At 36.5% G+C, this 13,161-nt stretch overlaps 1 protein-coding gene across 7 annotated transcripts in view; it reads left to right on the plus strand.

The window, feature by feature from the left end:
- The window catches only part of LOC129241850 (pericentrin), a 93,305-nt gene that overhangs the window by 66,320 nt on the left and 13,824 nt on the right, over nt 1–13,161 (plus strand). For 6 of the 7 annotated variants that reach the window (XM_054878386.1, XM_054878384.1, XM_054878388.1 and 3 more), the window contains 3 exons: nt 4,845–5,039; nt 5,108–5,290; nt 5,404–5,751. In XM_054878386.1, the coding sequence (XP_054734361.1) occupies nt 4,845–5,039; nt 5,108–5,290; nt 5,404–5,751 (726 nt within the window). Of the gene's footprint in view, nt 1–4,844; nt 5,040–5,107; nt 5,291–5,403; nt 5,752–6,275; nt 6,528–13,161 lie in introns of those variants that run through there. The other variant, XM_054878390.1, reaches the window with a different exon arrangement.

Genomic DNA, 13,161 nt, shown 5'->3' on the forward strand with positions numbered 1-13,161 from the left:
GCGAACCAAGGTTAACAACGGAACGATAAGGGTGAGGTACGCTGCATTAGACAGCCAAATGTTTTATGTAACTAAATTTAAAGTTTAAGGTAATACCAGGATATTTATATTCACAGCCAGAAATAATTCTTATACATTCTCTGAAAACCATAACTTTAGATTTCAACATGTTTACGTTTAGACCCCACTACGTGCAATAAGCGTAAAGATCACCAATCAGTTTTTAAGATCTATCGCAGAATATGCAAGTAAAACAATATCCCCAGCGTACAGCTGTACCTTGACCGCACATAAACTGCAATGTGCTTTATTTTTGACAGCGAACTTTCATGCGAAGAAATTCACTTAGCAATTGGGTTTTGCTTTAATCTTTACTGTTAGGAGAAAATTGCATAGTTAAACCAAAAAACATGAAACACTCACCGGTCATAATTAAGTGGCCAGGGACTGTACAAGTATGTATGTAGTTGTGTAACAGCTTCAGCAAATGGAAAAAGTTGAGCAACTCTCCGCTCGGCCGACCGTCAGTCCAAGGGCAAATTCGTATTTAAGTACTTACTATATATTTACATATGTATATTGTGGAGACATTGGTTGTGAGGAAAATATAAATATATTGTGCATATATATTTATACGCATACTTCAAAAGAATAAATGATGTTTGCTCATTACGAAATAAACTGGCAGATGCCATAAATTTTAGGATTAATGAGCTCTTCGAGAATTATTGAACTCGATATGCAAAGTTATTGTAAAAAAAGATATGCTTATAAATGTTGACCTTTGAATGTGCATTTCCCAACAACTGGACTGGGTGTTTCAATAAGAGCTTTTATTAAAAATTTAAACATGCATCAGCGTGGGATCTGTCACAACTTGACGCTTGATGATGTAAATAAAATACGTTGGACTAACAAATGACGGTATGAATTCTAATATCTCAATCGCTTGACGATCTAAACAAACGAGTAAAGAGTGAAATAAAATATTGCAAAATGTGTATAAGAGGGAAGACACAGAGTGGTTTTTTTAGAGTTAAGAATTTAAACGAACTATTTTTTTCACTTTGATTGCTAAAGTATCTTCACGGTGTTAGATATTAAATATATAAATATTTGACCATGGGTGCCACTTATTAATGGACAAACTCTCTCAATTCCACCCAGCGCAAAGTACTTAGGGATAATCTTGGACTCCAAACTTAGTTTGAAACTGAACATTGAAGAACGGATAAGGAAAGCAGAAATAGTATCTGTATGCCTGGAAGGATACTTTATGGTTGTGTAAGTCGGTTTACGAGCAATTTTAACATACGAATCCGTAGCTTGGTGGAAAGCTCTAGGAAGAGATTACAATATCAAATTACTTGGCAGAATATGAAGATCAGCCTGTGTAATAACGGTCGGTGGAATCAGATGATGTCTTATGGAGGATCTTAATGCACTGACCCACGTTATTCCGACAGATCTGCATATCAGAAAGATGGCAACCATGAGTACATCTAGGTTAAATGAAGCGGGTCACCTCTCAGAGAACTGATTACATCATCCCATTGCTGACATTCAGTATGAATTTTTCCTCTCTGTGTCCATTTCGGAATGAATGCAATAAGGATTCTCAATAAACAACTTCCACACTACAGTCTATGCAGATGGTTTTAAAATATGTAGATTGTGTTGTTTGAGCAGCTATACCTATATTCTCATACACCTAAAATTGAAAAATCTGCGTATCTTCCATCTTGCAGTGCATTCAAGTATTGGCAATAGAGAAAGGTTGTAGGTTACTAATCGCAGACTTCTCTTTTAAGCGCAATGTCGCTATTCTTTCGCAGAGTCTATTCCAGAACCAGATTGGGCTACAACTACGTCTAAACTGGTGGAACAAAGTAGAAATAGCTTTACCACCTTGAGCGAAAACCATAACGTTACCCTAATCTGGGTCCCGGGACATCGGAACATTGAAGGAAACGAAAAGGCAGACGAACTAGCATCCATCTGCCGTTCGGAAGCGGCGTGAAACTGTAGGTCCGTTTGTGGAATAACATCAAGACGCACACCACAAAAATCATACATTTAGGGGTCAATCTTCATTCTCCAATTAAATATTCTAGTTTCTAACCGGTCCAATGATAGGGTACGTAAAGCTGGGGAGAGTGTGTGACGCCACCTTAATTTACCGGAACGTTGACAATTTCTGTTACTGAGTTTTTCTATCGAACTTTCGGTGCCCTAAATGATAAAGAGGCTTTACTCTGTGAGCTAATTATAAAGACTTTGGCTGAGAGCTTTATGCCTACAATGGTAGGTAAGATCGACGCCACAATGTGGACTGAGTGATTCCCTACTTCTGTAAATTGCGTGGAACGCTTCAACGTCGTCCGTTTTGAACTGATTCTACGGTTTTTTCGCTACTTCGTCCATTAAATACTATAGCATTCGTAGCTACCCTGGTGCGTTGAATATTATGACCGACTTTAACAACTTAAAGCTGCAATCAGAGAGACTTAGAGTTTCATTTCGGCAGTAACTTTTAAGGGGTTAGGGGTAGTCAGAAGCCCTTAAAAAATTATGGTTCTCAATAAATTTTTTTTGCTACTCAATTGCTTTATTTTACAAAACTAAAAACATAGCATTAATCCATCACGTTTCGACTTGGCATTAGCAAAATTTCAAAAAAAAAAATTAATTGTAAAAGTTATCGCTGTTTGTGTGGAGCCCGTTTCTCTAGAAATCCCTTGCGGTGATCATTACAAGTCCTTAGAGCTTCATCTAAAATCAATCGGACAAGAGAAAATAGTTTTATAATAGATAATCTTATCCTGACCAAAATTTTTTTTTCTTCAAAATTAACAATATAGCGAACTCAGGAAATATTTTTCAGATTTTTGAGAAAAAAAGCCGGCAATTAATTGTTAAAAAAAATCGACATCTTTAAAAAAAACAAATCCTTCGGACAGCACGAGTTTTTTATGTTTTTCAAAAGCAGTATAAATTTTATTGAAATCTACCAAGCGGTTTTTAAGTTACAGGGATCACCAGTCCAAAAAACATAGTTTTGAGAACAACGCATTTAAAGTTTTGCTATCGAGCTCCGGATCGCCCGAGCGGCCTTTATTAATTGTTAAATAGCTCGAAAAGTAAAGGGTGATTTTTTAAGAGCTATAGGAAAGTGTTTCAAAAAAACACACGTAAAATTCAGAAAAATGCATGCAATTTTTATTTAAATCGATAGTACAGCCCATATAATTTAATGTTTGAAGATTATTTCATGCAAATGTTGACCGCGACTGCGCATCAAATGGTCCATCCGCTTAGTCCAAGTTTGGCATACTCCTTCCAATGTTTCGGCCGGTATCTCACATATAAATGCTTTAATGTTATCTTCCAATGCGTTAATTAAAGCAGGCTTGTCTGAATAGACATGAGCTTTAACATAGCCCCACAAAAAATAATCTAAAGGCGTTATATCGCACGATCTGGGTGGAAAATTGACAGGTTTCGAACGTGAAATAAAATGTTCATCGAACTCGCCTCTCAACAAGTCCATTGTTACGCGTGCTGTGTGGCATGTGGCACCGTCTTGTTGAAACCACATGTCATGCAAGTCAAGCCCTTGCATTTTAGGCAAAAAAAAGTTGGATATCATTTCACGGTAGCGCTCACCATTCACAGTTACGTTACGATTCGCAGCATCTTTGAAGAAGTACGACGGTCCAATGATACCTCCAGCCCATAAACCGCACCAAACTGTGACCTTGTCATCATTAACACTGACCGATAGAGCCGTAAGCGTGTTGGTGGTTTGATGCCCAATAATGTAAATTTGGTTCTAAATTTAGTTACAATAGCTCGAATAGCCGCTTCAGTGGGTCGATTAAACTGACCATAAAATGGAAGAAGCGCGCGATAAACTTTCTTAACAGAACACGCATTTTTTTAATAAAATTCAATGATTTGCAAGAGTTGTTCGTTTGTAAGACGATTCATGGTTAAATTATAGACCAAACTGAAGATGTTTGACAGTGAAACAAAACACGAAACGTGCGTCAGCTGTTTAAACCAACTGTTTAAAAAGATATTAGCTAAAAAATCACCCTTTATTTATCGGATTAACTTCAAATTTTCACACCATATTTTTAAGATATTATACTTTTTTCGAATTTTCAAAGCACTTTTGCCACTCAGAAGTGGATACCTCTAGGATTCAGCAGGTTCTTAAAGTTTTGAAAAACGTTGACCTCGCGTCTTATTTTAGATGTTTGGGAACAAACAGAAATTATTAGGTGCAAAATCGGTGCTGTAAGGCGAATTACCCATTAATTCGATCTTTTGTGTGCTCAAAAGCTCTCTCATGTGAGCCGATACATGAAAGCTCGCATTGGCTTGGAGGAGGCGGTTGGTCTTCTTTATGTCTCTGAAAACTTCTGGCAAACAAACATTTGAGTACCACTCAGAATTTACTGTTTTACCTGCCTGTAGTGGTACAGTTGTCACATAGCCAGATTTTCTGTGAGATTCAACTTCGATAACAACAACAACTTTCGATAAAAATATCGAATTATAGCTCATCAAACGCAGTGTTGCCAAAGCGTAAAATATAAAAGGCTACCCTCGTACAATAAATAGTATTAAATACTTTACTTTAGTAACCGACTTTTTTTTATTCTCAAATATTTATTTTGCATAATAAAGCATAATTTTCTCAATCAATTCTAAGTTTTCTAATTTTCTAATCAAAATTACCTCTTTCTCACTAAAAGTAACAACATTTACCATAAGCTGCTAAATTAATTTGTTTTACAAAAAAACATTGCATCCAAACTTTTTGCCACAAATTACAGGTCGAACAGTTGGAATCGCAAATACGCGAACTCACACAAAAACTCAGTGAAACGAATGCGAAACGTGATAAATTCGAAGTGGAGCTAAAGGCTTCAATTGACAAAATTTTCGTTTTGCGTGAAATTATCACCGAGTTAGAGACACAAGTGGAGACAAAGGCGCTCAACGAACATGTCCTGACTGAGAAGAACAAGGTAAATTAGCGAGTTAACGAAGGTTTAATTGACTTTTAATGCGCATTTTGTTTTTGCTGTTATTGTAGCAATTGGAGGATTACATAAATTCCCAGACACGTTCAAACGAAGCTTTACAGAATGAGGTGCAGACTTTGAAATTGGAGATTGGCGAAGGCTATCAGGAGCGTATACGCTTTCTGGAAGACAAACTGCAAAATATGCGTCCATCCGCAGAGCAAAGTATGGTGTTAGATCAAGTGGTGGAGCAGGTGAGATATCGCTTATTCTTATATAATATAATTTATTTGCTTTTGTTTTATTTTTTAGTAAATTTAATTAAAATAAGTTATATAATTTTCTCTAATGAATTACGCATTTTCAGCTCCGTGACATCGAGAATAATCTCGATCAGAAAACGAAAAATCTCGAATCTGTGCATCATTCAATTTCGTCGAATGCGAATAGCGTCACCGAGGATGTATCTGTGAATGGAGCTCATCCTATGAACGCATTGCCATCAACAGGTGCGCCAAATAATCCAACAGCGACAGCAACAGTACCAACTCCAGGTTCACCGATGCACCCTTCGCCACGTCAGCATTCGCTCACCATGGAGGGCGTACAACGGATTGCCGACAAAGTTGCCAAACATACACGGGTCGAAGAGGCAGCCGTTAAACGTATAAGAGATCTGGAAATGCAAGTGACTCAGATGCGTGACGTCTGTGTGGTGAGTTTAAAACTTTTTAAACGCTTTTACCGCAAGGAGAAGCTCTCTTGGTGTTCGTTAAAAGCAGTTGCGTTTAAAAATTTAAAAATGTGAAGCTTTTATTATGTTTACACACACACACACTTATTCATATTTGTATTTATGTATTTGTGTGTGTGCGTGCGTTATGGAAAACCCCATTTTAGTTCTATGTTACAAAGTGAAACCAAGAGTCCGTGTATTTGTATGCCCTTTAGGAAATCTCATAATATGCTTTTGTTAGGAGTGATGTCGGTGTATTGGGATTGTGTTTTCTCATCATTTTTGTTTGTTTGTTTCTGTTTCAATTATTTCGGCAACATTTGAGTGTGCTTGCCTCAACAACCGCCTGCGTCACATGTAGGAGTTTGCGTACATTCGCTCTCATCGATTGTGGCTGGCGGATCATGGACCAACATCATCGTGGCTGCAATTTAGTTTGCTCGTTGTTGTGATGCGGAGAACGCGTCTGTTTTGCATAAAAGTTATTCTTATGTGTTTGAACTGCTGTTGAAAAGCAAAATATACGTTTGAGTTCATAAGTGTATGCACGCATCCGCCATAGTGCACGGGCAATTGTGGGAGATGCTTTTTATTTTTTACACTGATGCATCCAATTAAGAAAGGCAACATTTCTTGCTTAATAAAATGAATTATTAATATTCCCTACGAATTGATAAACGTTAATAAATTACTGCCGAGATATGTACAATCAGTATGCCAAAGGCAGTTTTGCCTTCAAATTGAGTCCATTGCGGGTAAGCTAGTGAACGAAGAAAAAACACAAAAACAAAAAACGCAAAGAAAAAAAAGCAAATTAATAATAGTGCCAATTTATGTGCTTTTGGAAATTGAACTTTTCAAAACATTTTACGTGAATTTTGTCTCTGTAAAGGATTAAATTTGACAGTAACAGTTTTGTTTTTGTTTTGATGCCGTAGATCCATTTTAATGTTCAATTATTTATATCCCTTATGTTTTTTGTTTAGTTTTCAAAAGTAAAAGTAACATTTTTATTTATTTTTTTACCTTTGAGTTTCGTGTACTGTTTTAACTCTCCTTTGGGCACCCGGGCTTTTACGACTTTGGACGCAAATTTAACATATTTTTATTATAGCTAACGACTTAAGCTTTCAGGCAGCTTCCTAAAATTCAATTTTCTATCGATTTATGGACATAACCTTTTAAAAAGGATCCTCCAACAGGACGAAAAAAGGCCAGAACAGGGTGCCCAACCGAAGATACATACATAACTTTTTTCTTTTTGCCGCATCGTGTCTACATAAATTTGCTTCATCATATTTTTCTTATTGTGCGAATATTTTCATGACTCTTAGTGTCGGCTGTTATGCACAATTTTGCTATTATATGTTAACATCTTGCACTCTTGTATGTGTGTTTGAATTTATGCAAAATTTCTTACGATGCATTTCCGCGTTATTTCAAACTTAATTTTAGCCAAGTAGAACAAACGCATAAAAATTATATTGACCAAAGTGTATGTGTATGGAAAATGTGTTTATTAGGTTGAAGTCTCAAAATAGAATATGCGACTCCCTAGATATACCCATTTACAACATATTTTTGCATTAATACAAAAAATATAAGATTTAATAATTTTCTTCCTGATTTTTACTTGAAAGTTTTTTTTAACCGAGCAAATAGTAGAATCTCAGTTTGTCCTGTCGTTTAGTCATTTCCATTTTTAGTTAACTTTCCTGTCTATCAGCCAATACTCTCCTTTTCGATTTTTAAAAAGACTTAGGAAAGTTCAAAAAATGAACAACAGATTGAAAGCAAAAGAACTTTCTAAACTAAAAAAAAAAACAAAAAAAATAGAAGGTTATTATTATTATTGTTGAGTATAGAGCTTTACAATCTTCTTTTGTTAGAGTGAACTCCTTGCCCTTTGCCTTAGCCGTAGAAGGTTTAATGCGTCCTTCTTCGGGAGTATATTAGCAATTTGATTCTACAATACCAATGTCACCCAGTACCCAAACAATCCATGTCATGTCAAGTGTATTTAGCTTACTTAGGCATTCCATCGCCAGTTTATAGGCATCTAAAGGTCTTAATAGCCATTTCGAGGTCTAACAAGACTGATTTGTTCTGGTCTCGATAAAAGTCTGCCAATCTTTCTATTTCATATACTTCTGGACTTCTGTTTTACATAGCTTCAGAGTTTCTTAACTTCTTCAGTTCATCAGTTCTGACCCATCTGTTTACCTGATTATTATATTAGGTAATAGTTTATCAAGTATACTTCCTATACTAAGGGTTAGGACTGATAATGCTAAATAAAATCAGATCGAAGTATCTCATCTCCTAAATTTCTTCCTTCCGGTACTTTCAGAGGGTTACCACATTGGTCGTTAATGATATCATGTTGTTGTAGTAGCATAAACATTTTCCATACATGCACGGGGTATGCTGCTGGAGTGACAGTCTTTGGCGGGATACAAATTCGGGTCGTTCCAGTAACGTAGAACCGACTGTCGTGGCAAAGATTAATGATGCCATATTTTTGGCGTTGGTGACATCAATATGGTCGTACGATTTCTTACTTATACTTTCCTTTTACTCTGATTGAAACAGTGCATCTGTCGCACCTGGTTTTCAATAATTGTTCCTCAAAGTTTATGGCCTCATTTTGTTCACAAAATTCTCACACATAAAAAAATTCATACACTTGTTTTAATGAATGCATTTTTTATTAAAATTAACTTAGCAAAGTGTTTTATATGGAAAAGGTTTCCTAAAATATGTAGTTGAATGGTGTTTGGTCACTGAACTGCAGTGAATTTTTTTAATTGGATGTAAAATAAGCTAATGATATATAAATTCTTTTATATTCCTGATCCAACTCGCATGTTCCAGCAACAATTTCTTGGTGTAGGTAATGAAAAAATAAAGCATCACCAATTAGTTTTGTTTACATTTACATTCTACATTTCACCCATATGATGCAACTGCGGATGAAACAGAAAATAGCGCCACGACTAGAAGTGCGCCAATAATCCAAAGCTAGAAGGAAGTTGACTTTTTGTTTACACTTTCTCATAGCTCACCTTATATATGTACATGCACTTAAATATACATATGTATGTATGTACAAGTGTGTATATGAGCTTAATGATACGTTGCAGTTGATTATACTTCTTTCACGTTTCACTTTGCATTTGTTTGCCATCAGTTAGCACCAAAGAAGCCATACCATATCTTAGCACATTTTTTGTTCTTTCTTTGTTATGTTAATTTTCAATTTTATCTACGGTGTATGCTCGTTTCTGGATGAATGCAGGCCATTTGTGCTTTTCAATTTGTTGTTTGTTGCTATTATAATCTCAATTGGAATGGTATCAGATATCTTGCATGCAAGCATGGAAACATACAAACATATGTTGACATTAGGGTGGGTCAATTTGTATGGATCGATTTTTTTTCGACATCGTTGTTGTAGCGGTATAAACAATTCCCATATATAACAAGTGGCGCTAAAGTAATCCTCCTATCAGAAAATGCTATAAATTTTGCGATTGGCCCATAATGTCAGTTCTGTTTTGACATTTGTGTAGTAAACACATGCGAAATACACGTTAATAAATAATGTTACGCTACACTGCTCCAGAACGCGGAATATTGCTGACTATTTATTTGACCAATAATCGGTCGGTGACTTTGGCACAACGTGAATTTCGTCGCAGATTTCCTCGAGGTCCAACGCCTACTGGTGAAACACTGCGACGTTTAACCGCTCACCTCGAAGAGACTGGCACAACACGAGATGCTGCCAGGCGTGGCAGACCCCGGAGTAGCCGTTCTGCAGAGAATATTGCTGCTGTAGCCGAGAATGTCATGGAAGCGCCGTCGACATCGACCAGACGACGTACCACGCAAATGGGTATCAGTTGACGGTCTTTACAGCGAATTTTGGTACAAGATTTGAAGATGTTTCCGTACAAAGTCCAGACGGTGAATCAGCTGTTAGCTGCTGACCGCCAATCGAGTCTAACATACACTCAAGCCATCCTTAATCAGCATCAAGAGGAAGATGATTTTTCATCAAAAATAATCATGAGTGATGGATGAGGTCGATTTCCATCTTACCGGGTACGTAAATAAGCAAAATTTACGCAAAGTCATTGTATGGTGTGTTGTTTTCGCTGGAGGAGTCATCGGACCTTTTTTCTTCGAATACGTCGCGGGCCAAACGGTTACTGTGAATGGTGAGCGCTACAGAGCAATGATCAACGAGTTCTTTTTGCCGCAACTTGATGAATTGGGATTGGAAAACATGTGGTTCCAACAGGACGGTGCAACGGCACACACTGCACGTGCCACAACCGATATGCTGAAGGATGCATTTCTCGGGCGCCTAATCTCCCGTTTTGGCGATTTGCACTGGTCAGCAAGATCGCCTGATTTGACCGCTCCAGTCTTCTTTTTGTGGGGCTTTTTGAAGTCGCGGATTTATGTCAACAAGCCTCAGACTCTTGCAGCTCTTAAAGACAATATCCGTCAAGAATGTGAGGACCTATCGCCGGAAGTTTTGGCCAAAGTGATGGAAAATGCTATAAAAAGGGCTCAAATGGCAATCTACTGTGGCGGCGGCCATTTACATGACATCATATTCTCGACTTGACGTAAAAAAAATTAAAAGACCAAATAAAAATAATCCACAAGAAGAATCAAAGTTTTTCATTTTTTTTTAAATTACAGCCAAAACACATCGCAAGGTTACTTTTGCGCCACCTTGTATTAGGAGAATGCTGCTGAAATGACAGTCCTTGGCCGGAAAATTTCACCGGAAATTGAGGTCTTGTGTAAACATCCTCAAATCATGTCTTTGGTTACATTAACACCATTTTTCCTCAAAACTGCGTTAGCCTCACGTAACTATAAGTTCAACTTTGTCACACACAAATGAATGATCTGATTTTGTTTTGGCGAGGTTTGTTTTGTGGCCTCATCCGAGAAGTCGTCAACACTTTGCGAGTCACGCTTCTATTTCGCTCGGGATTTCTAACTGGCCCCAGCGAGTAGAAACAGTTGTTGAAACAGCCACCAAAAAAAACAATAACAAGGTTCCATAACACAGACTGTACAAGTTTGTTTAAAAAAAAAACATTTATAGTACTTAAGGGGTAACACCACTGTACACGCGTAAAATAAACACGATTTTTAAAGAATTTTTTTGTATAGAAGGAAAGGGAAAACAATCACTCTGATTTGGGAAGTTATTACTTATATACTAAAATACAAAACTACAAAGTTTGATCGAAAAATTTTACAAAATGGCGGCATTGGAGACATTTTTGTAATGTAGTTTCTCTTGAAGGAGCTTCGCGGCACGCAGCACAGAGGGTACAAATTTTAATCTGGAACAAAGAAACATTTTTTTTCTTAATCTAGATAAGAATAGCTAGAGAAACACGTAGGGGATTTAAAAAATATTTATTTTTGTGGAATTAGCAAGCATTTGAAGGAAAAAACTCTATTTTGGACTAAAAAAACGGCACTTAAATAATTATAACAATCGTTTAAATTAATCTATCGAAAATCCCCTACGCTCTTCTCTTAAGAAGGTTATTATACAGACGTAGTGAAAAACCTGATTAAAAATATTTAAAATTTGTTTGCTGCGTGCCAATTTCAGAAAACGTGTTTTGAAAAAAACGCGTTTAAAGTTTGGAAATTTGGAGAAGTCGTTAGGTAGCAGTCACTAACGCTTGGTTAAACGCTTAAAATATTTATGAAATAGACTTCGGTAACGTATAAAACTTTTTGTTCTGTATTTTAAAAGGTTCAAAGAATTTTTTAAGCTTATAAAAAAAAGTCAATTTTTTGAAATTTCTACAGTGGTGTTACCCCTTAAGTAAATGTTAAACTTCATATTAACTTTGTATTAATTAAAGGAAGGTTCTTTTACAATTTTTGTAGAATCCGAATCGGCTAGGAACGACTTCGAAAACAAAAATTTACCCTCCCTAGTGCACATACACACATCCATGTACGCATATACCCAGTAGAACTAGAAGATCTTTAGTAGTAGTACTCCTTTTCTTTCATTTTGGTTTAATAAAATAAATGCTTAATTTTAATTTATAAAGTATGAAATTATTACACTTTTGAAAAGAATTCAAAAAACTTTGAAAGATTTTTTTTGTATAAGAAAAGTCTCGCTTTATAGGAAATCTTATAAATTGTGAACATAAGTAAATTTAAAGAAAGGATAGTTTAAATCGTTAAATCTTCATTTTAATTACCCTACCTGTTTTAAACCCAAAAAGGGTTTACGCGCCAATTATACATATATATATATTAGGGCGGGTCGATTTAAAAATCGATCATTGCTCTGTGAAAATCATATTCTAGGGATCAAAATAAGAAACTTTGCCGAAGGAACCATACCTCTAAAACGAATTCTTATGCCCCCCAATTTGGGTCGAACGAAAAATCCCACTTTGACCCAATTAGAGTGCTCCAATCGAGTCCAAATGTATGACCGACCGCCACTAACTTTGGACGGCCGATCCACCCATGCCAGTGGCACACCCCCTGGAACTCCCCTGGGGGGTTCCCCATACAGTCATTTCAAAATGTCGCCATTTTTGGCTTTTACATGAGAAAAGAAACTAAAAAGTTCGACCAAATTGGGGGACATCAGAATTCGTTTTAGAGGTATGGTTCCTTCGGCAAAGTTTCTTTTTTTGATCCCTAGAATATGATTTTCACAGAGCAATGGGCGATTTTTTTGCCTCCCTACAAATCGACCCGGCCTATATATGTATATATTGGTAGTCGAAAAAGTCTTTTCGTATTTTGTCAATAGATGTCGTTGGAGTCATCTATCTCCAGTGCTACCAATCACATTGTGTTATATCATATGGTGTTAGAAAGGTGACATTTTAAGCTTCATTTAACAAAAAAAAATTAAATTCGGAGAAGTTGAAAAAAAGTTATAGCTGTTCAAAAATGAGTAAAAATAACGAAGAAATTCGCTATATTTTGAAATTTTTGTATAAAAAAGGGAAGAATGCCATGCAAGCCACCAATGAAATTTGTGAAGTTTACGGAGACGATGCTGTATCAGTTCGTGTACCACAACAACGGTTTGCTCGCTTCCGTTCTGGAAATTTCGATGTGAAAGATGCACCTCCGGTCAACCTATCGTTGCAAAAGTCGATGAAATTATGGAAAAGATTGACCAGGACCGTCACATAAGCTGCCATGACATCGCCAAGGCACTAAACATTCATCATCAAATGGGTTTGAACCATTTAAAAAAGGCTGGTTACAAAGAGAAGCTCGATGTTTGGGTACCACATGAATTGTCTGTGAAAAATTTAATGGACCGAATTAACATCTGCGATTCTTTGCTGAAACGAAATG

Source organism: Anastrepha obliqua, chromosome 3 (genome assembly GCF_027943255.1).
Source record: "Anastrepha obliqua isolate idAnaObli1 chromosome 3, idAnaObli1_1.0, whole genome shotgun sequence".
Taxonomy (NCBI): Eukaryota; Metazoa; Arthropoda; class Insecta; order Diptera; family Tephritidae; genus Anastrepha; species Anastrepha obliqua.